General features: G+C 40.5%; 1 protein-coding gene across 6 annotated transcripts in view; it reads right to left on the reverse strand.

The window, feature by feature from the left end:
• Positions 1 to 25,358, reverse strand: part of CRACD (capping protein inhibiting regulator of actin dynamics) — a 926,069-nt gene that overhangs the window by 94,203 nt on the left and 806,508 nt on the right. For all 6 annotated transcript variants that reach the window (XM_086962616.1, XM_086962617.1, XM_086962618.1 and 3 more), the window contains 2 exons: positions 5,479 to 5,640; positions 4,328 to 4,396 (listed from right to left, as the gene is read on the reverse strand). In XM_086962616.1, coding sequence (XP_086818742.1) covers positions 4,328 to 4,396; positions 5,479 to 5,640 — 231 coding nt within the window. The remainder of the gene's footprint in view (positions 1 to 4,327; positions 4,397 to 5,478; positions 5,641 to 25,358) is intronic.

The raw sequence follows: 25,358 nt of genomic DNA on the forward strand, positions 1-25,358 counted from the left end.
TGTCCTCTGTCTGGGGGCACCAGAGAGGAGCATACATATGCTCCAGCGGGTGCAAAAAGCAGATTCTCTGATGCTCTTAAACATCCCTAGACTTGTCCCAACTGGTAGCGCTGTGGAGATTCTCCATTAAAACCCTATGCTATGTCGACAGAATACTTCAGGGCAAGGGCCTGAAATATCTTCGTCCCATGATACACTCCTACCACCCCAAGCGCAGCCTGAGATCAGCTGGAACAGGACTGGTCTGCATTCTCAAATTCAATAAGAAATGTTTCAGAGGCACCTGTTTTAGGTACGTGGAAGCTAAGAGGTGTAACTCTCTACCAGTTGTTTACCTCAGACAAGAGCCATTAGAAGCAGCTTTTAGGAAGCAACTCAAAACCTGGTTGTTTAGGGAAAATGCTGCTAGCTAGAATCTCTCTATCCTTTATAATCTTCAAGATCTCAGCCTCTAAATGGAATTCAGCATGAGGACAGTCCGTAATGGAGTAACCATGGCGCTTTATAAACTGCCATAATAATAATAACACAATAAAGGCATTTGACAGCGGATATGCTGTACTTATGCAATCCGAATGGCCAAATAAATAACTATGAAATATTTAACTAGAAGCAAAAAGTTTGCCTTGTCTGTATTTAAAAAAAAATGCTAGTTGCAAACACTGGGGCCTCGCAAATGTCCTTAACTTAGATAGGATTCGTCTTGTTTGCTCTACAGAATGTGTTTGGTAATAGTCATGCCCACTTCTTCTGAACCAGCAGTGTACTAAGTTCTACACTCGATTACATTGCCATCACTAGGTCAGCACTGTTACATCGTCCAAGACAAGTTATATAAAATAGGGTGGTAAATGATTAAAAGTAGAGTACGGGTAACTTAAATTAATAAAAAATAAAGGTGAAGATCCGGGAACTCGCCCACTGCAGGTTTTCTTGGCAATAAGTATAGGAATAGCCTGCTGCTTATGTCATTCGTACACCTGGGAAAACAGGCAAGTTTTAAAGATTCTCCTGAATAGAGGGTAACTTGTAGAGGCTCTGATGTTGGAGGGAAGAGAATTCCAAAAGTGAGGGGCCAAGACAGTAAATCTAGAGCCACCTAGGCTCTACCGTTTGTAGGTAGGGATAACCAGGAGGTTCAAGTGGGAAAACCTCAAGTTGCGGATGGGGCTATACCGCTGGCTAAGGGTAGAAACGAATTCCGGGCACATGCCATGAAGACATTTAAAGATGAGACACCCAATTTTATATGCACACATTGTGTTACTGGGAGTCAGTGTAGTTTCCTCATTAGAGGAGTGGCGTGTTGCCATCTCGGCTGCCTGATTTTGCCCCAGCTGTAATCTCTTTGTTAAGTACATTAGGAGGCCGCATTAGAGTGAATTAGCATAATCAAAATGAGAGATAACCAGAGATAAGACAACCTGGATAAGGGCTTCCGTGGTGAGGAATCTGCAAACTTCCCTGATCTTCTGAAGCTGGAAAAAGCAGGTGGAGACTACCCTCCTGATCTGGGAATTCAATGAGACGTCGCTAATGACTGTACCCCAAGACTCTTGACTGAGGAGAATGGTGTGGGAGGTGTTCCCAACTCGGCAGGCCAGAAATTCGATTTCCAGAGATTTTGAGAGCCACAGACTAAGATTATGCCACTCGTAAGGAGAAAATTAAACAGAAGTTTAAAGAATTATATTTGACCTTAGACTAAGTTTGTGTGGGGGTGTGCTTGGAACTTCAGTAAATCTTATGGTACACTTTATAATATATAAAGCCTTATTAAGAAAGAATATCTAAAATATGGGGAAAACCATGAATCGGCTTTCCAATTGAAGATTAGCATCTGGGTCCGATTTTCTTCAGAGGCCCATGAAGTCTGTTACTGGGGTAATGTGCCAATATGGAGCTTTGACAGTATATAATTCAAGGCTCTAGATGGGCTAAGAGGTTATCCCATTAAATCGGGGGACTGTTTGGCACAGGTTTTATGACAGACCAATGTTTGATTAGGCAGGTGCTTGAAAACGCCTTGAGATGGAGAACATGTTTCAAGCAAGAGCAGTCTTACAAAAATTTGAAGTAGAATGCAATATCTTCAATCAGCTCCGGAGTCTCTCCACGTTAGTTAGTCTGCTGAAGTCTATATGAAGTCTCTCAAGGGAAAAAGAGTCTCAAGTGATGTCCAATAAGTGTTGTGGTCTTCTGAAAGCCTCTATATGTGCTTGAAAAAAATTAAAATAATCCAGGTGGTAGCTGAAGCTCCTAGAGTTCGAAGCACGATGCTTGGACCGCAGATAAATACAGTGACTGCTCCTCATTGGTTATTGGAGATGCTGAAGAATACTAGAGCTGTTGTCGGTGAAGAACTATTTGGAGAAACTTGCAATGTCCCCACCTACATGTGACAAGCTGCTGTCTCTGATCTCTAGAATAGAATGATGCTGTGGACTTAACCTTTCCGTCTATCAGGTTCTTTTGATTCAACTTTACTAAAACATAAGGAGTTGAACACTAGTTTTATCTGCATTGGGCATCTTGAGGCTGGCACACAGGACAAGAATGTACCCAGCCAATGGAAATAAGGACAAGACTTTGAAATGACGGAGTACTGAGCTGTAGTTGTTTTATTGTCAACAGTGTTGATGCCAACTTGATTGTTTCATGAATAGCACATTATTGAGCAACTAGACCTTCGGCTTCAAGGAGCTTTACTGAATAATGTCTTCTTTAAATCTTCACACCCTGATGAATAGCGATGTTAGGGTACCACCCTAGTACCAGGCATGGCTTCTCCATGCAGGGCCTGGTGCCTCTTTCAGATAGAATCTCAAGGATTGTTATTTCTGTGTCTATGTAGGGGTCAAATTGTTCTTCTTACAACTCGGTGCATTATTAATATTGTTATAGATATATATCCAAAGGTTAAAGTGACAGTTTAAATGTAACATGTTTAACTAAAGAAAACACTGAAATTCACCAGTTCTAGTTAACTAAAGTAACTATAACTTGCTCCCTCACCATGCATAGGGTTGTCATCAATGATGTCATTTCAAATGTTATCAGTGATGGTATCAATGATGTCATAAAATATGTAATTAAAGATATAACATGTGAGGGTATAGGCAGTGCATGGCAAGGGCACAAGCTCTGCCCTGCGCCCCACCAACTACAGGTGGCTAACCTCCCCCACATGCCAAACTGACCACATGCTGCCAAACCACCAGAGACACCCATGGCCCCTTTTTTAAATTAAAAATGGTTTTCCTATACCTCTGTATTCTTATGAGTGCCAGCATGCACCCTGTGCTCCAGCGAGACTCTCTCAGGACTATAGGGGCGTGCTGACTCCCGTGAAATTTCAGCACCACAACCTTTAATTTTTTTTAAAACAATTTGCCCCCCCCAAAAGGTCCAGGTGGTCAGAGTATCCCCTACACTTCCCCTTTACACTTTACTTATTTTTTTGCCATTTTCAAGATACAAAAACTGAGTGTTGGGTTCTGTAACGGTGACTGCAACATTTCTCTTCGTGTTCCAGCCAGCCAATCTGAGCCTGAGTGCCCACAGCAATTACTGCAGCTTCTTGCTCCCATGGGAGTGAGGAAGCCAATGGTAAACTGCCAGATTGCTCTATTATTTGAAGTTGCATTCCTGCTGAACTCCAGCGAATCCAACCGTAGAGATAGCTTTAAATTTTGAACCTCCATTTCTCTAAAACTACAAAATGAATTTACACTGTATCACAAAAACACACTTTCTGTGTAAAGAACTAGTTTTCTGCCAAATTTGGTGTTATTCGGTTTAGCCGGTTTTACTTAGCTGTGTCTAACATTACCTATGAAAATTGCATGGGGAAATAGTGTTTTGGGATCCCCCTTTTTTCCTCTTTCCCCCTGCTTGATGGATTACTCCAAACTTTCAAAGGAGCTGAGGTGGTCGAACTTATTTTCCTCTAAAGTTTCTTGATGATTTGTCGATTTGCGCAAAGTTATTAGCAAACCCCCAGAAATCTATTTCTCTATGGTAACTGGGTCCTAACTATAACTACACAGTGACAACCTCCACTGTGGGTGGGGGGAGGGAGAGAAAAGAAGTGAAGAATATTTAATACCACACAAAGAAGTAGATCATTTTAAAACCATTAAAGCAGATCTTTGCTTCAATTACATTGTTGCATGCTCATGCACAATTTGCCTAGATTAAACTTTATGGAATAGTGTCAAGCATTTTGACAAACTGTAGCTCTATAAAAGCAAATCGGAGGTGCAAGATAAAGCTAGGAAATCAATAAAAGATATGCCATCGTTTGTAAGTGTTACTTGTGGTTTACCTTTCTTTCCTCATCTGCCCCTGCACCTGGTAGACGCGAAGGACTAACGACATCTGGAGAATCGATGGTCTGGAAAACAAATAGGTTTGTGTATTTATTAGAAAGTTCCCACTCTACAGAGTGCTGACAAAGTTCAGTCACAGGCACCTTTCTAAAATGTTTCAGACTTCTTGAGCTTCGGGGACACGTCTTGCATTTCTAAAATATTTTTTTGTAAAGTAATATGATTTGTCAAGCAAGACCCTAGATTGACATTCTTTATGTATACATATATGTGACAAGGGGAAGTGTACACATACCACTGGCAAATGGCTGTATCATTGATAATTTTATAGTTGAGATAGCAAACCATGTGTGCCATTCTGAATATGTTGACGTCTGTGTTAAACCGAACTTCAGTGTAAACACGTTTGCCAAAATTGAAATACAATACTTCCAACAATGAAACCTTTTCCTTAACTTAAAAGATACTTTTCTGAGAATCTGCAAAATTGAAGTCATTTTTAAGATGCCATAGTTTCTCTGTGAATGTATACTTCCTGGTGTCGCCTCCACCAGCTACCAGTCAGTAAAACTTTATTTGATCCAGACCTCTACTGAGGTCAACAAATACAAAATTTAAATAATTCCAAATACTCATAAAAATACTTAGCTAAACATTTTTTTTTTTTAGACTCACTACAAGATGGTACAGTGGTAATGTTCGGCCACCAACTCCGACAACATTAGAGTGAATTTGATAGAATAGAATAAAATCTTTGGATTGTACTTGTTTAAAACAGCTTCAAGAAGCTTTTTAAAAACTTAAACAGGTTATGACAAACATATTCATTAACCGGAGAGTTACACAATGTAATCAAATCTTGAGCAGAGAAAGCGTTATACTTTAGTTGAATTGGGATTATGTAACGTCAGCTACCATCTACAATGCTGTTGCAAGTGGGTCAGGCAAGATCTCATGACCGACTAACCAACCCATCTTACAGTATTAGGAGTACTCTACTGCCAATGAATCAAAATTTAAATTTTGTTAGTAAATAATGTCAGCATTGTCCAATTGGATTATCTCCCGAGGTGTCACACAACTACAAGATTCAATTACCCCAAGTTCTTGCACTACGCCGGATGCATGTAAACAACAATATGCTTACTTTACATTCGCTGTCTGACAACGCCGCATCCATTTGGCACAGAACCTCCATTGGGTCACCAGTTGGTCCTCCATTCATGTTATCTTCCTCTTTATCTTGCACTCTCTTTCCAGGCACAGCGGTCGGAGGTTGACCGAACTTAATATTTTTTACTAATTGTTGCTGAAAAAGATAACAGAAGCAATACATGAACACGTGTGGCGTACGCATATTGTGCAAACATGTGTCATGTACAACAGTTTTACTCTATTGAGTTGCAATAAGATAAAAGCAATTGCCATTGTGATGGTCCAGCCATATTTCAACATCATGAACCGTAACACCATTAATGCAGAATCATATTCCATGCTGCAAGAGTTGTATAAACAAAAGATACCAGATAAGAATCTAGTGGTCCTGGTGCACTGCTGCCGGTCACTCAAATTGAGTGTACTAAATTAAACATTGATGTCAATCAAATTTCAAAAGCGATATCATTATCATTCCAATTTAAGCAAGGAAACAATTTCAAACAGTGAAGCAGAAGTGATCCTTTTGAAAAAAGTCTTTTATGCACGTTCAAATAGTTCAAATTGCAGATCCAAAGCGTGCAAGAGTTGTATAGGCATCTGAGTAGCTACATCATTTGTAAAATAGGAGAGCACAGCCTTTCCTTAGGGCCTACCACACTGATCTCTGTGAATCGTGAATGTGACTTCCTTTTGGACAGGTGTTAACCAAGCAGGAGTGAATGGAGTGGGGACAGTGCTGCAAATATTTCGACGAATACAACATCTCCTTAATAGGGGGTGCGTGATTTCCTGCCTTCAAGCAAACAAACATCAAAAAGACAATAGGGTTGGCTTTGTGTTTAAAGCAAAAAGCTTTTTGGCCAGATATGACATTTGTATCAGGTTAAATTAACTCCTTGTCACTGCCTCACCACAGTCCCAAGGAGACTTGATTTCCAGTTTGGAAGGCAGCTAGGCCCTGGTTCTGGGTGGAAATCAGCTGAATTGTAGTGCTACAGTCATCTCGTCTACATAAAGGCAAGCCCTTGGATTACATATATAACTCGCATGTAGACGAAGAGGACCTCTGTACACTAGGCCATGACTCAAGGTGTCCTGGTGCTTCCTTGAGTCCAGGGATGGGATATAAGCTAATACCATTTACAAGCTGGTGGGTTCCACCACTCCCTTCCTATCCATCATGGATAGAACTTGAATGGGAGAGATAGCACTGCTTTCTGATTTGAACCATTTGATTGCCTGGTGCCCACTATTATTGTAACACGTACATGTACATTGTAGCGAATTCTCCTTTTCTGCATGATCACTTTAATTTTTTTGTCTTTCTGTAGACATCATTATTGCTGGTATTATGACTCTGCACTGTGACACTGATATTCAGTGCCTCTGTGCATGTGTACTCGCCCTAAAATGGCAGGGTAAAATTGGTTTGATCCAATTAGTCTCTTTAACTTTCTTGTAAGGCTATAGTAGATGGCGCAAATACTGCAAAAATGGCATGGGAATTAACTGCTATATGTGAACTGTAGTGTGTATTCACACTTCTCACAGACATGACAAATGTATTTGTCTACCAAGAGCACCACTGTGTTTTGCTTGGGCTGCTGTTTAAAGGCACTGCAGTAACATATGGCAAATAAAAGTGTCTTTCCTATGCAGGAAAACCTACCTTATATATTAAGAAGTTACCCTAAAGCGTGTAGGCCCATAAGGCAGGGTGCCCAATTTATATATAAAGAAGGTGGCACAGTATACATTTAAAAATTGTGACAAAGGCCTAAATGCCCTTTCACTCTGTAGGTTCAGCTATATTTTCCCTATGACAAGCCTTGATATGATTAAAATATGCATATATATATATATATATATTAACGTTCCACAAGTGTCCACACTTGGGATGCACTCCCCTATGGCAACTTTCGTTTATCAAGGCAGCAGCGCAGCAGGTAAATCCATAGGCAATATTGCATCAAGCCTTACGCGTTTCAGATACTTTTATCCTTGTTCACAGGCAGCGAGCAGCAGACAAATAAAAGGCACAAAGACTGCAGTTTGAATTAGTCCAATACCTTTATTGGCCTCAGGTGTGGCCTCAATATTGCCATGCCTCATGGGAACTGTAGTCTTTAGTTTACGCCATGATTCTTAGTACAATGCAGTTTGCTGCTCGAACATATTTCATAGTGATCTAGCCATTATTGAGCCTTCTATGGAAAACAAACCGCACTGCCAAACATCTGAGCCATACCAAAGATCCGTTATTAGCTCGATTTATCGAACCGCCGGTCCGCTTTGCATGCGGTGGTGCATCCCCACGGCTGGACTGCCGCGTTCAATCTTAACGTTCCACAAGTGTCCACACTTGGGATGCACTCCCCTATGGCAACTTTCGTTTATCAAGGCAGCAGCGCAGCAGGTAAATCCATAGGCAATATTGCATCAAGCCTTACGCGTTTCAGATACTTTTATCCTTGTTCACAGGCAGCGAGCAGCAGACAAATAAAAGGCACAAAGACTGCAGTTTGAATTAGTCCAATACCTTTATTGGCCTCAGGTGTGGCCTCAATATTGCCATGCCTCATGGGAACTGTAGTCTTTAGTTTACGCCATGATTCTTAGTACAATGCAGTTTGCTGCTCGAACATATTTCATAGTGATCTAGCCATTATTGAGCCTTCTATGGAAAACAAACCGCACTGCCAAACATCTGAGCCATACCAAAGATCCGTTATTAGCTCGATTTATCGAACCGCCGGTCCGCTTTGCATGCGGTGGTGCATCCCCACGGCTGGACTGCCGCGTTCAATCTTAACGTTCCATAAGTGTCCACACTTGGGATGCACTCCCCTATGGCAACTTTCGTTTATCAAGGCAGCAGCGCAGCAGGTAAATCCATAGGCAATATTGCATCAAGCCTTACGCGTTTCAGATACTTTTATCCTTGTTCACAGGCAGCGAGCAGCAGACAAATAAAAGGCACAAAGACTGCAGTTTGAATTAGTCCAATACCTTTATTGGCCTCAGGTGTGGCCTCAATATTGCCATGCCTCATGGGAACTGTAGTCTTTAGTTTACGCCATGATTCTTAGTACAATGCAGTTTGCTGCTCGAACATATTTCATAGTGATCTAGCCATTATTGAGCCTTCTATGGAAAACAAACCGCACTGCCAAACATCTGAGCCATACCAAAGATCCGTTATTAGCTCGATTTATCGAACCGCCGGTCCGCTTTGCATGCGGTGGTGCATCCCCACGGCTGGACTGCCGCGTTCAATCTTAACGTTCCACAAGTGTCCACACTTGGGATGCACTCCCCTATGGCAACTTTCGTTTATCAAGGAAGCAGCGCAGCAGGTAAATCCATAGGCAATATTGCATCAAGCCTTACGCGTTTCAGATACTTTTATCCTTGTTCACAGGCAGCGAGCAGCAGACAAATAAAAGGCACAAAGACTGCAGTTTGAATTAGTCCAATACCTTTATTGGCCTCAGGTGTGGCCTCAATATTGCCATGCCTCATGGGAACTGTAGTCTTTAGTTTACGCCATGATTCTTAGTACAATGCAGTTTGCTGCTCGAACATATTTCATAGTGATCTAGCCATTATTGAGCCTTCTATGGAAAACAAACCGCACTGCCAAACATCTGAGCCATACCAAAGATCCGTTATTAGCTCGATTTATCGAACCGCCGGTCCGCTTTGCATGCGGTGGTGCATCCCCACGGCTGGACTGCCGCGTTCAATCTTAACGTTCCACAAGTGTCCACACTTGGGATGCACTCCCCTATGGCAACTTTCGTTTATCAAGGCAGCAGCGCAGCAGGTAAATCCATAGGCAATATTGCATCAAGCCTTACGCGTTTCAGATACTTTTATCCTTGTTCACAGGCAGCGAGCAGCAGACAAATAAAAGGCACAAAGACTGCAGTTTGAATTAGTCCAATACCTTTATTGGCCTCAGGTGTGGCCTCAATATTGCCATGCCTCATGGGAACTGTAGTCTTTAGTTTACGCCATGATTCTTAGTACAATGCAGTTTGCTGCTCGAACATATTTCATAGTGATCTAGCCATTATTGAGCCTTCTATGGAAAACAAACCGCACTGCCAAACATCTGAGCCATACCAAAGATCCGTTATTAGCTCGATTTATCGAACCGCCGGTCCGCTTTGCATGCGGTGGTGCATCCCCACGGCTGGACTGCCGCGTTCAATCTTAACGTTCCACAAGTGTCCACACTTGGGATGCACTCCCCTATGGCAACTTTCGTTTATCAAGGCAGCAGCGCAGCAGGTAAATCCATAGGCAATATTGCATCAAGCCTTACGCGTTTCAGATACTTTTATCCTTGTTCACAGGCAGCGAGCAGCAGACAAATAAAAGGCACAAAGACTGCAGTTTGAATTAGTCCAATACCTTTATTGGCCTCAGGTGTGGCCTCAATATTGCCATGCCTCATGGGAACTGTAGTCTTTAGTTTACGCCATGATTCTTAGTACAATGCAGTTTGCTGCTCGAACATAATTCATAGTGATCTAGCCATTATTGAGCCTTCTATGGAAAACAAACCGCACTGCCAAACATCTGAGCCATACCAAAGATCGGCAGCGGAAATGAGCAACTTGAAAAGAGCCCACTTATGGCTGGATTTAATTTATATGAGGACGAGACTGTAACATTATTTACAATTGTGTGCACTGAATGGCAGTAACGAGTGACACAGTTGGGAAACTACGGTGACCAGAATGCTTTACCTTATCATGTGACCTGCTTGTGGTAAATAAATCAAAGGTGAATTAACAGCAGTTTCCTTGTATGAAGTGCAGCCGCCCTGCCTGTGATCAAGAACTTTCTGTTCGAAACGCGTAAGGCTTACCTATCAGAATCTTCAAATCTGCTTCATCACGCTGCTGCCTTATCAGTTGGTGTTGTTGAGTGCCTCCTAAAGCTTTGGGCACTTGTGAGTTGGGATGTTAAAAAGCGGCAGTCCTGCCGCGAGGAGTGCACCCCCGCGCTATCATACGCGGGCCAGGGGCTTTGCACACACGAGGCTCTGTTTGGACTGACACTTGGCTTTTGGAATCAGCAGCGGAAATGAGCAACTTGAAAAGAGCCCACTTATGGCTGGATTTATTTATATGAGGACGAGACTGTAACATTATTTACAATTGTGTGCACTGAATGGCAGTAACGAGTGACACAGTTGGGAAACTACGGTGACCAGAATGCTTTACCTTATCATGTGACCTGCTTGTGGTAAATAAATCAAAGGTGAATTAACAGCAGTTTCCTTGTATGAAGTGCAGCCGCCCTGCCTGTGATCAAGAACTTTCTGTTCGAAACGCGTAAGGCTTACCTATCAGAATCTTCAAATCTGCTTCATCACGCTGCTGCCTTATCAGTTGGTGTTGTTGAGTGCCTCCTAAAGCTTTGGGCACTTGTGAGTTGGGATGTTAAAAAGCGGCAGTCCTGCCGCGAGGAATGCACCCCCGCGCTATCATACGCGGGCCAGGGGCTTTGCACACACGAGGCTCTGTTTGGACTGACACTTGGCTTTTGGAATCAGCAGCGGAAATGAGCAACTTGAAAAGAGCCCACTTATGGCTGGATTTAATTTATATGAGGACGAGACTGTAACATTATTTACAATTGTGTGCACTGAATGGCAGTAACGAGTGACACAGTTGGGAAACTACGGTGACCAGAATGCTTTACCTTATCATGTGACCTGCTTGTGGTAAATAAATCAAAGGTGAATTAACAGCAGTTTCCTTGTATGAAGTGCAGCCGCCCTGCCTGTGATCAAGAACTTTCTGTTCGAAACGCGTAAGGCTTACCTATCAGAATCTTCAAATCTGCTTCATCACGCTGCTGCCTTATCAGTTGGTGTTGTTGAGTGCCTCCTAAAGCTTTGGGCACTTGTGAGTTGAGATGTTAAAAAGCGGCAGTCCTGCCGCGAGGAGTGCACCCCCGCGCTATCATACGCGGGCCAGGGGCTTTGCACACACGAGGCTCTGTTTGGACTGACACTTGGCTTTTGGAATCAGTAGCGGAAATGAGCAACTTGAAAAGAGCCCACTTATGGCTGGATTTAATTTATATGAGGACGAGACTGTAACATTATTTACAATTGTGTGCACTGAATGGCAGTAACGAGTGACACAGTTGGGAAACTGCGGTGACCAGAATGCTTTACCTTATCATGTGACCTGCTTGTGGTAAATAAATCAAAGGTGAATTAACAGCAGTTTCCTTGTATGAAGTGCAGCCGCCCTGCCTGTGATCAAGAACTTTCTGTTCGAAACGCGTAAGGCTTACCTATCAGAATCTTCAAATCTGCTTCATCACACTGCTGCCTTATCAGTTGGTGTTGTTGAGTGCCTCCTAAAGCTTTGGGCACTTGTGAGTTGGGATGTTAAAAAGCGGCAGTCCTGCCGCGAGGAGTGCACCCCCGCGCTATCATACGCGGGCCAGGGGCTTTGCACACACGAGGCTCTGTTTGGACTGACACTTGGCTTTTGGAATCAGCAGCGGAAATGAGCAACTTGAAAAGAGCCCACTTATGGCTGGATTTAATTTATATGAGGACGAGACTGTAACATTATTTACAATTGTGTGCACTGAATGGCAGTAACGAGTGACACAGTTGGGAAACTACGGTGACCAGAATGCTTTACCTTATCATGTGACCTGCTTGTGGTAAATAAATCAAAGGTGAATTAACAGCAGTTTCCTTGTATGAAGTGCAGCCGCCCTGCCTGTGATCAAGAACTTTCTGTTCGAAACGCGTAAGGCTTACCTATCAGAATCTTCAAATCTGCTTCATCACGCTGCTGCCTTATCAGTTGGTGTTGTTGAGTGCCTCCTAAAGCTTTGGGCACTTGTGAGTTGGGATGTTAAAAAGCGGCAGTCCTGCCGCGAGGAGTGCACCCCCGCGCTATCATACGCGGGCCAGGGGCTTTGCACACACGAGGCTCTGTTTGGACTGACACTTGGCTTTTGGAATCAGCAGCGGAAATGAGCAACTTGAAAAGAGCCCACTTATGGCTGGATTTAATTTATATGAGGACGAGACTGTAACATTATTTACAATTGTGTGCACTGAATGGCAGTAACGAGTGACACAGTTGGGAAACTACGGTGACCAGAATGCTTTACCTTATCATGTGACCTGCTTGTGGTAAATAAATCAAAGGTGAATTAACAGCAGTTTCCTTGTATGAAGTGCAGCCGCCCTGCCTGTGATCAAGAACTTTCTGTTCGAAACGCGTAAGGCTTACCTATCAGAATCTTCAAATCTGCTTCATCACGCTGCTGCCTTATCAGTTGGTGTTGTTGAGTGCCTCCTAAAGCTTTGGGCACTTGTGAGTTGGGATGTTAAAAAGCGGCAGTCCTGCCGCGAGGAGTGCACCCCCGCGCTATCATACGCGGGCCAGGGGCTTTGCACACACGAGGCTCTGTTTGGACTGACACTTGGCTTTTGGAATCAGCAGCGGAAATGAGCAACTTGAAAAGAGCCCACTTATGGCTGGATTTAATTTATATGAGGACGAGACTGTAACATTATTTACAATTGTGTGCACTCAATGGCAGTAACGAGTGACACAGTTGGGAAACTACGGTGACCAGAATGCTTTACTTTATCATGTGACCTGCTTGTGGTAAATAAATCAAAGGTGAATTAACAGCAGTTTCCTTGTATGAAGTGCAGCCGCCCTGCCGTGATCAAGAACTTTCTGTTCGAAACGCGTAAGGCTTACCTATCAGAATCTTCAAATCTGCTTCATCACGCTGCTGCCTTATCAGTTGGTGTTGTTGAGTGCCTCCTAAAGCTTTGGGCACTTGTGAGTTGGGATGTTAAAAAGCGGCAGTCCTGCCGCGAGGAGTGCACCCCCGCGCTATCATACGCGGGCCAGGGGCTTTGCACACACGAGGCTCTGTTTGGACTGACACTTGGCTTTTGGAATCAGCAGCGGAAATGAGCAACTTGAAAAGAGCCCACTTATGGCTGGATTTAATTTATATGAGGACGAGACTGTAACATTATTTACAATTGTGTGCACTGAATGGCAGTAACGAGTGACACAGTTGGGAAACTACGGTGACCAGAATGCTTTACCTTATCATGTGACCTGCTTGTGGTAAATAAATCAAAGGTGAATTAACAGCAGTTTCCTTGTATGAAGTGCAGCCGCCCTGCCTGTGATCAAGAACTTTCTGTTCGAAACGCGTAAGGCTTACCTATCAGAATCTTCAAATCTGCTTCATCACGCTGCTGCCTTATCAGTTGGTGTTGTTGAGTGCCTCCTAAAGCTTTGGGCACTTGTGAGTTGGGATGTTAAAAAGCGGCAGTCCTGCCGCGAGGAGTGCACCCCCGCGCTATCATACGCGGGCCAGGGGCTTTGCACACACGAGGCTCTGTTTGGACTGACACTTGGCTTTTGGAATCAGCAGCGGAAATGAGCAACTTGAAAAGAGCCCACTTATGGCTGGATTTAATTTATATGAGGAGGAGACTGTAACATTATTTACAATTGTGTGCACTGAATGGCAGTAACGAGTGACACAGTTGGGAAACTACGGTGACCAGAATGCTTTACCTTATCATGTGACCTGCTTGTGGTAAATTAATCAAAGGTGAATTAACAGCAGTTTCCTTGTATGAAGTGCAGCCGCCCTGCCTGTGATCAAGAACTTTCTGTTCGAAACGCGTAAGGCTTGCCTATCAGAATCTTCAAATCTGCTTCATCACGCTGCTGCCTTATCAGTTGGTGTTGTTGAGTGCCTCCTAAAGCTTTGGGCACTTGTGAGTTGGGATGTTAAAAAGCGGCAGTCCTGCCACGAGGAGTGCACCCCCGCGCTATCATACGCGGGCCAGGGGCTTTGCACACACGAGGCTCTGTTTGGACTGACACTTGGCTTTTGGAATCAGCAGCGGAAATGAGCAACTTGAAAAGAGCCCACTTATGGCTGGATTTAATTTATATGAGGACGAGACTGTAACATTATTTACAATTGTGTGCACTGAATGGCAGTAACGAGTGACACAGTTGGGAAACTACGGTGACCAGAATGCTTTACCTTATCATGTGACCTGCTTGTGGTAAATAAATCAAAGGTGAATTAACAGCAGTTTCCTTGTATGAAGTGCAGCCGCCCTGCCTGTGATCAAGAACTTTCTGTTCGAAACGCGTAAGGCTTACCTATCAGAATCTTCAAATCTGCTTCATCACGCTGCTGCCTTATCAGTTGGTGTTGTTGAGTGCCTCCTAAAGCTTTGGGCACTTGTGAGTTGGGATATATATATATGAAACAATCCCCGCTAACTCTCGCCCGGAGCCCAATCCTGGATACCGCAGCGCAGGAAGAAGAGAGGAGACCTCAGTTGCAGGTGAGCAGTGTATTTTTATTTCGTCGAGGAGACGGCACACCTCAGCATGACGTTTCGGCCTTCACAGAGGCCTTGATCACATGACGCATGCTAGGGAGGAGGCAATTTTTAAAGTGCTAGTGCTCGATTAAGTGCAACATCATTGGTGGGACAAGGTCACATGCAGAATGATTAATATCATAGACATAGACAACAGTTATATGTACAACGCATCGCGGGATAATCCCTGAAGTCAGCCTATGTTATAAAATACAAATAATAATATTTAAAGTGCAAATGCTATGTAACCATTGTGAACAATACACAACAGGAATCACAGGGAAATCCAGTAGATTAGCAGTGCAAAAATAGGCAACAGTGCAAAATATTGGATAAAGTGCAAATAATGTCATGTAAACAGTTTGTCATCGCTATAAATATACGCAATATACTTAATGTACAATGTCATGTTTAAAATCAGGTGTAAAAAATAGATCATGAGTTATATATATATAAATATAGGTATAAAAACATTAATGTTCAAGCATCTTGCCAATAAATATATATACACCCGACATACACTATTTACACTGGATGAGACCTCAGGTGGACAATTAGAACATATATATATATATATATATATATATATATTCCTGCACGTTTCTGTATCCCAGTGTCGGTTTCAGAAAAAAGATTGGCTGGCACACTGGTATCCGTTTCACAAATTTAATAACACCAAACCCCCCTCACCCCTTACAGACGCGTTTCGCCTTTGCAGGCTTCGTCAGTGTAAAAAAAAATATATATATATATAAATATATATATATATATATATATATATATATATGTATATATATATATATATATATATATATATATTCACTGAAAAAACCATAGGTTTCAGACATGTTATAGTTAGGAATTAGCATTTAAAAAACCTTAGAAATTCACTGAAAAAACAAAGGTTTCACACATGTTATAGTTAGCTGGACATTTCACTCATAGAAAACCATTGAAATTCCCCCGTTATAGTTAGTTCAGCTAACTATAACTCGCGCGCCCGCAATGCACGGCTGATGACGTCACATACTACATCACTCATGACGTGGTCAGTGACATCACTCATGACATCACTGATGACATCTCAAATGACATCACTGATGACATCATCCAGTGAATGTGTGTCTTTCTGAAAAATAAATATTTTTTATATATGTATATCTAAAGATTGATGGAAGAATAAATGGGTAAATAAGTGTCAACATTTTTTTTGTAAAATTGCTTGTATAACTGACTTATTAAGTATATCTTAGGGAATACATGTATTAGCGAGTAATGTTTTAATATGTAAATATCTGTATCAGTATCTCACTTTGTGTATAAGTGGCTGCATGGGTTAGTGAGTAGCTACATGAGTGTTTATATGAGTTATTAGTTGTTTTTTGAGTATCAGAATGAGTGTCTGAATGGTTTGGTGGGGGGTATTACTTAGCGCCCAGATGCATGAATGACTGACTGACTGTTTGTATGTGTTTTGAAGACAACATGTGTGCAGGACTGTATGGGTGGATGATTGTGTGTATGTATGTGTTAGTGAATGAATGACTGCCTACATAGTGTCTTTATGGGTAAGTACATATGTTTTAAACTAGTATATGTGAGTATTGATGTATATAAGTAAGGATATATGACAGTGACAGATTGGAAGAGTTCCTGTATAAATAAGTATGTGTTTCTATAACTAATTGTTTAAGAGAGTAAGTATGTGTACGTTTCTGTAGAAATAAGTGTAGTGGTGTGTGTAGAGCTGTATATGCAAGTAAATGGATGTTTGATAGTTTATTTGCATGTGTGAGTATATGTGTGAATAACTCTATGTATAAGTGTAGGTGTGTAACAGGATGTATAGGTGTATGAGTACATATGATGAGTGAGTACATGTATGAGTGACTATATAGAACTATTGGTGAATGAGTGGATGTGTATGTAGATTTTGGAATTACTGAATAGGTTGTTCTAACTGGTATTGGTATCTCGATTTTAAAAAAAATGTTAGGTTCTACTTTTGAATGTGTGTATCAGAGGTTATATTAGGGTGAGAGGAGGTCTGCCACTCTTTCACAAGGATGATGTCATCAGTGATGTCAGTTGAGATGTCATCAGTGATGTCATGAGTGATGTCACTGACCATGTCATAAGTGATGTAGTATGTGACGTCATCAGCAGTGCATTGCGGGCCTGCGAGTTATAGTTAGCTGAACTAACTATAACGGGGGAATTTCAATGGTTTTGTATGAGTGAAATGTCCAGCTAACTATAACATGTGTGAAACCTTTGGTTTTTTGTGAATTTCTAAGGTTTTTTTAAATGCGAATTCCTAACTATAACGTGGCTGAAACCTATGGTATTTTCAGTGAATCTCAAAGGTTTTGTAAATGATAATTTTTAAATGTATAAATTATTATATTTCTTTTTTTAAACTATTTTCTTACATTTTTATTATAAATATTTATATTTATTTTATTTCTTTAATTATATTTCATATTCTTAATGTAAAATATTAACAAATCTAAATCCTTATTTTTTCATAAATTAATTTTGCCCCCTAATGTTTTACAATTAATTTCTGTATAATTCCTTTTTCATATTTTTTTGGGTAATCGCACCGTACACGTACAGTTATCGCACCACACTTTGTACGGTAAATGGTACTCTGCATGTAGCCGCGCACTCGTTACAGATATGCTTTGACCTTGTGCGTCACATCAACGCTTCAGGGTGACGTCATGTACAGCGTCCCATAACCGTACGGCGCGAAAGTTTCTAATTGTTCAAAAAAATATATTTATGTATTTAATGTACATATTAAGGGAAGACATTATCTAGGACAATCATAAAAATTGTTTCGGTATTGGTTGTGCAGCTTGAAGGTTATCGGAAGGTGATGCCTATGTGTTCCCACTTGATTGCAGCGCAATTGGATGGAGCGCGGAGCAAGCTAACACGCCTATAAGTTTTAATTAACAGAGTACATGCAGTGAGCTTCATATAATGAAAAAGAAAAATCGCAAAAGTGAAGGTGTGCATCTCATCATCTTTCATTGATTATTGCATAAACTTTCCGTCCAAAGGAGAGATAGCACCCCAAAAGGAGAAGTGATTCAAAGAAACTGTTTTAAATTCAATGGGACATTAACATCGATAAATCAGACTGGAGTGCTGTTTCCTGGTCATGCACAGATTTTTAACTAAGAGTCAGAGAATCGTTTGGGATAAAAAGACTCATTCTAATTGATCGTTTAATGCATTCAAATTATTTGAGAAACACTATTGTTCCAGAGTGGCTAACACTACTGTTTATAAAAGTACAGTTTAATTTAGCATACTGTTTCATTTAGTAAAGGACGACCATAAAGTGTAAGGAGCGGCAGTATGAGCTTTAGTGACCCTAACATTGGTGCATTTTGGGTAATGCAGTTCAACTTAATTGTAGTGAAAGAGTGAGCTCGTCAGTTTGCTGATTGTGAAGTTTGTCAAGCTGAGGGCGAGTTGATTGACACGTGACCATGCATTCGAAGGAAGTATGGGTAATAAAAGGGAGGTGTAATCTGGAATTATGCAACCGTTTTCGCTGATTGAACGAGCGTGAACACTTCGTGTTGTTTACCGTGAAATTGAATGGAATATGATGAAACGAAAAAAGCAAGTTACATGCAGTTTGTTAAAAGACAGATTAGCAGAAGTCACAGTAAGCTTGTAAAAGAAATTGTAGACACGCTTAATGTATGGCAAGCAGGCTGAGTTTACAATGTGCTGTAAATGAATTTCAGAATAACATTTGTTGATGTTCAGATGTTTTTTTTTCAATTAAAGGCGCGTAGGTTGAACAATTGGGACTCTGAGCAATGGTTGATATTTTAAACTAATTTAAGCAGAAATGGACAGACAGTATGGAGTGAATACACAAACGTTTAACCCCTTCGATGCTCATGACGAGCTCAGCTCGTCATGCAGCACAGTGCTCCTGTGCTCATGACGAGCTCAACTCGTCATGACCACACCCATTTTTATTGCTGTCCAGCACAGCAGAGGAATAGGTGCAGCATCGATGTGGTTAAACAGAGTCAATAGAACAACATAATATATGCATGCAGCATATTTTTTGTCTTTTTAAAAAAAATATTTAAAAAAGATGTGATAAACGATATGGCAGTAGATGATTCAGTCCTTTGTGTTATAGATATACCCCTGAAGAAGGGATTCGTCCCGAAATGCATTGGGTACTGCAATTAAAGCGTGACATTTGGAAATCGAAACCACTCCTGTGTTTATTTTTCGAAAAACATTTGATGGACAGCAAAAATGAGTAAAATGAATTGAAGAAGAAATAAGGATTAAAAAGGATGATTAATTATTGACAAAATTGTGGAATAAGCAAAGAATTTAATTCATTAGATTCGTTTCGTGATTGGTTGTGCAGCTTGAAGATTATCGGAAGGTGATGCCTATGTGTTCTTACTGTCATGTACGGCGCCCCATAACCGTACGGCGCAAAAGTTTCTAATTGTTCAAAAACATATATTTATGTATTTAATGAACATATTAAGGGAAGACATTATCTAGGACAATCATAAAAATATATTTTTTTTACTTTTAATAAGCGATTATTACTTTTAAAAGCAATTACGCAAATCGCAGAGGTACGTTGTACGTACTCACATCTTAAGAGCACCGTAAGAGCACTGTAAGCGTACACAAAGTCATGTGACCATAAAAGGAAAGTTTTGATTGGTTCATAATACTTTCTATTCCAACTGTTGAAAGACCCCTCTCATTTTCATCATCCTACTTGGACTTTCCCAGGAGAAACATCTATTCTGTGGAGCTGTAGTCTTTTAGAACTCAGAAATAGAGAAAAGAAGCTTTTTTCATATCCGGAGGGACAGAAAAAGGTGAATGTGCCGAAAGTAACGTTCAAGATCTGTAAGGTTACACTTTCCAGGGGTGACCCCACTAAAAAGTACTCTTTCGGGACAGCCTCAATGGTTCAACACTAAAGAGTTTCCCCCGATGACCATCATACTTTATCCAACAACATTGTTTCTATTCTTCATAACTCAGATATTAAAGTGCAACAGTGAAGACCAAGATCATCTCATTATATCATTTATTTTCTCAATGCATTTATCTTTCTATTTTTCGTTTTTTCTATTTCATATTTTTTCACATTTATCCAAAGACAATATTTCTTTCTTTTTTACAATAATTCATATAGTTTCTAAAAAACACATTTATGATAAACAATTCATAATCAAAAACAGCATTTCTACAAAATTCATACAAAAATCCATTCTGAAGAATTATAAGACAAGTATATACAACAGAACACCCCTGGAAACCAATCAATATAGACAATCACACCTCAAACATTCATATCATCCTCTGCAACTTGTAAACACTACGACAGCATGTTTCTGAATTGTACAGAATACACATTTTAAAAATAATAATGCATGCATTTCTATATAACATGAAACAATTTAGATTTTAATGTTTTACTTGTTCTCTTGATCTGAGATAATGTAGTGTGGGAGTGTTTGTTGTAGCACTTCTATTCTACTTTATCTAAAAGTAACTGATGCCCTCTTACATCAACAAACTGTAGCACAAAAATGAACTATATAGCCACGCTTAACTGATATTTTATGAAATTCCGTTTTTAATTGTCACCCCTTTCATATATACTGCAACAGTTTCTGAAGAAAGTTTATTTGTATTTGCTTAATAAAAACAGTTTCAAACCTAGACTGAATTTTTTGCTGCGCAACCACACCTCCCCATCATGAAAGTAAACACCACATTATAATTAAATAGTAGTACTAAGAAGTATATCACCAACAAACTTGATAAAAGAAAACAGTGCAAAACACTGTCATTTTTCCGCAGTGATTTATACACCACACGGCAATTCTATAAATGGCCCTTGAAACATATATAAAAAATTGTTTACCTCATAATTCCTCTCCACCACCTTATGGGCACTGTACACAGCTAATAGTTTTTCTAACCGACCCTCTACTACTTTCTTTCCCCATACTCCTTTGGAAAATGCATCACAACATCACTGACAACAGTGAACCGTTCCCACCCAATAAGGAGCAAACTTGTGTTCGGAACACTTTAGTTAATAAAATGTCCATGTTCTCCAAAGACTAGCAAGGAACGACTGCTAAGCCTTCTACTTTACAGCCAATGAACATTAAACTTCGTTAAGTCCCGCTTGGAGCACGTTACCCTAATACTCCCCGAACAGGAAGTAATCCTTAATAAAACTTTTCCACAAACTTCTTCTATGACTAACGGTCCCTATGAAAAAAATAAATATAAATCTCCAACACAGTAAGTATTTCAATTACCAACATATTGTGGTGAACTTCTAACCTCTGTACTCACACAACTGATCCATGAACTGTTACTATAGTAACAGGCAGAAAAGTAGTGGCTGTACAAAAAAACGTTATATTTCCCTTGGATCCTCTACAAGACAGAATCAAAACCAAAATACACATTTGCAACACCTTTGCACAGTTTTATTTAATAAAAAGAGGCCTCGGAGGTGGGGGAGGGGGAGGGAATCGAGTGCAGTAGAAAGCGGTCCCTGGAACTCTGGGGGGACGTGAGTCCCACTGCTTACATATAGTTAAACATCCAGGGGGTAGCGATCCCCGCGCAGGGGAGACCCTCTAGGCCCCCCCATTATGAAAAACAAATAGCCCCAGAGATTTGACCCCCCGAGGCTAATTAACAATAAAGCGGGCTTCACGTTTTTTTCTTTTTCACCCAAAACGCGCACCCTGCGTTTTTTTAATAAAAAAATAAATATCCCGCGTGACGTCATATACGGCGCCCCGTACACGTACTCCATGTAAGATTCTAATTATTCAAAAACATATATTTATGTATTTAATGTACATATTAAGAGAAGACATTTTCTGGGATAATCATAAAAATAGTTTTTTAAAACTGCAAAAAAAGTATATTACTTTTAAAATCCATTACGGAAATATCGCACGTACATCGTAAGAGTAAAGATAGTTTGAAGACATACATTTTTTTAAAACAATATAGCACTGCACAATAAAGAAGGAAAGTCAACACAATTATTGACCCCTCTCCCAACATTTAAAAGCCCCTGGGGAGGTGATAAATTAATCGAGATTGAATACGTTAGTACAGGCCACTCTTACAATACCAGAAAAACACAACAACAGTAAAAAGCCCAGATTTACATTGTAGTGATTTCTTAGTTGCAGGTCTAGTTGTCAGATCGACACATACGCTCTCATGGCTGGTATACACCCACACCACACCTATCCAGCACATGCGTCACTACACACGTGACCTTATGTATAAAAAAGACGGGGCGCACGTGTTCTACGCCATTTTAGAGTTGTTCCCAAAACACCGAACAAGGGGCCCACTACTACATGCGTGGCCTCTTTGGTCACTGAGTTAGTGGTGCCCGAAGCACTGAGCGGGTGAAGAACCTGCGATGATGATGATGGGAGCATGAATATGTCATTAGCCATAGAGATATCAAGACTCGGCCCATATATGAGACTTCTTTGTTGGAGATCGGAACTACCTCACGAAGAAGGTGTCTTTTCCACGAAAAGGTGAGCAGTGAGGCTTGAGTATGCATCGGAAGGAGTCAAAGGGTTGTACCTGACTACATACAAAAATGCGACTTAGTATTTTAGACGGACACACTCCTCATAATGTATTAATTTACATGTTTAATTTTTTTCCCCAATAGCAGTTACGTTTTTATAATCGCTGAAATGTCCGGAATATATTCACAATACAAACAGTTCGTAGAAATCTGACACTCAAATGTCTATAAAAGCGCGATATTATCTAACTCCAAATTAATATAGCAAGAATTACCAATCATAACATCTTTCTTTTAATATCTTTTAGACGTACAGCTTCAGGATGGATTATGTAACACGGACAACAGCAATAGCACAAGGTGAGCAAACAAGCTTGTTTCTGAAACAACGACAAGTTATCAATCAAAGAAGAGAATATGTAGTATGCAGCAGGCGCAAAAAAAACATTGGGTTAACGGGCCATCTGCAAGGATGAGATAGCTTTCTAGGCCCACACACACTCGCACCCGAGTACGTGACAGGTCTTTTAAAGACATTTTGCTTGTTAATGAGGCTTTGATAATCCCCCCGTTTACAGCCCCTGCAGCTCCACTCTTCTTTTTGCTTGAACTAAAGCCCCTACCCCACATTTTTCCTAGCCCCCCACCCCCGTTATTTTTGACTGGTTGCGCCTCTGGCTTCACGTACCCCTCCCCTGTCATGTGTGTCTCTCCCACGCTTTAATATCCTTTTTTTCCCATTCTCTTTCTCACTCTCTCACATCATTTCTCTTTCTTTTTTAAAGATTTGGACGCTGCTATCTCCACTCTGCTGTATACAACCTTATCTGAATTGAAATGATTAACTCTCTTGATTACACGTAGAGCACCATGTTTCAATCACGCCAATGGCACTAGGTGACAAACAATTCTGTTTTCGAAACAACAACAAATTATCTGTGAAAGGAGTAGATATTGTGCACAGCTTCACTGTCTAAAAGGTTAAATTAGCTCCGAGCAGTGACAACACATAGGTTACAACAGTCTGACAAACAGATCTACAAGCTTATTACTCCACTTTTGTATCACTTCCAACATGGGAAAAGTGACGCAAGCAGCTTGTAAATCTACGTCTGACTTTTCAAGAAAAAATCTCAACTCCAGACTCTGCGAGACAGTTTTAATGTTGTTTTCTCTCTCTTTCTTTCTCTCTCTCTCTAATTGACATCATTTCACTTTCTCTTTTAAACTTATAGACACTGCTGTTTGCTTTGACATCTAGAACAACATTTGAACTCAAGTTGTGAACTCCGGTGGCCGCAGTGTTTATACAACGGTAAGGACAGAGGCCTAGATATACAATGCCTTCATTACAATGCATTAGAAATAAGTTGTCATATTTACTATACCGTTCTGCCACTTTTGTGTCAGTAACGCAGTAGGCACTTCCATATAGACACCACTTGACTGCGGCACTATAACAGAACTGAAATGTACTAGGCACACTGCACATGTAAAATCGTACTGTTACCTTGACTTGTAATGCTTCATCTCATTTACGCACATATACATAATTCTAAACTCTAATTTTCTTTTTTATTTTGCAGATTACCAATCCAACGTCCTTTGGAGTCCACTTCACAATTTGTTTGTAATATTGTTTTTTTAAAGGTATTTTTCTAGTTCTTTATAATATAGTTATCATTAAGTTTCGTTTACAGTTATTCTTTTAATAAAAGTTAATTAAAAAAACGACATACTTCTTTTTTTTTGTGGGGGGGTTGATGGTCCATAATAAAAATAATATTTATAATGTTCAAGTACTATAGTAAGATGTTCAAGAGTAAGATTGAAAAGTACTGACTTACATTTTCTCTGGGTACACTACAACATGGTAAAGAAATCAAACTAATACGAAACAATGTGTACCACATTTACAAACCTCTTGCGACATTTTCCCATGCAAACCTACCACCCTACAAAATTAAGTGTGGGTCTCAATGACACCCCTCAAACCACGGAAACAATCACCCCACAAAAATTTTTATATTGTATGAGAGGGACTGCGTGCCCTCCGCCTGGTGCCCTGGAGTCCACCACGCCAAGACCCGGTTCCTACAGTGTCCTGGGGGGAAACAGCCATTACAACGGTCATAACCACGTGTGATCATCACAACGAAGCCATTAGCATGCATATGGCTTTACCACACATGCTTTTACAACTAGTATGCATTTACCACGCATGTTAAACGCACAATCTTAATAATATCTTTGTGTTGACGAACACGCGTTGTATTGGCTCTGGCTTACGTCCTTCAAATCAGTTTTTAGGTATACATGTGACCAAGTCATAAGATTGGAGGCCAAGGACAAACACCGTGGTGTCTATGCCAGGAAATCTCATGGATCTTAGAGAAGATAAGCTGAGAGTAAAATGAAAGTAACATGTATAATAAAAATAATGGGGGGGAAAGTACTAAAATGGCGAAGGATGTAGTATGTAATCAATGTTTGGCGCCTCAACACTACATTTTAAATAAACATAGATACAATATGTTTATTAATATATTACAAAAGTATAGCAGCGGATGACACATACGGCCCGGGAAAAGAAAGCAGCAAATTTAATACCTGAAATGAGGAGAGGTTTGCTTGGCGAACTTGAAGGAAAAGAAAAAAACGTGGGCTTGGAAACGAGGCTGCGCATGCGTAGAGAGTACAACTGGTGCACAAAAAAACCCCGGAAAGTTTTACATACTATCATAGAAATATAGCTCTTTTTTTGACCAGTAAAGTTAGTTCTTAAAAAGAATTAAAAAAAATAAATGTTTTAGCCCCAATGCCT

Source organism: Lissotriton vulgaris, chromosome 3_1 (assembly GCF_964263255.1).
Source record: "Lissotriton vulgaris chromosome 3_1, aLisVul1.2, whole genome shotgun sequence".
NCBI lineage: Eukaryota > Metazoa > Chordata > Amphibia > Caudata > Salamandridae > Lissotriton > Lissotriton vulgaris.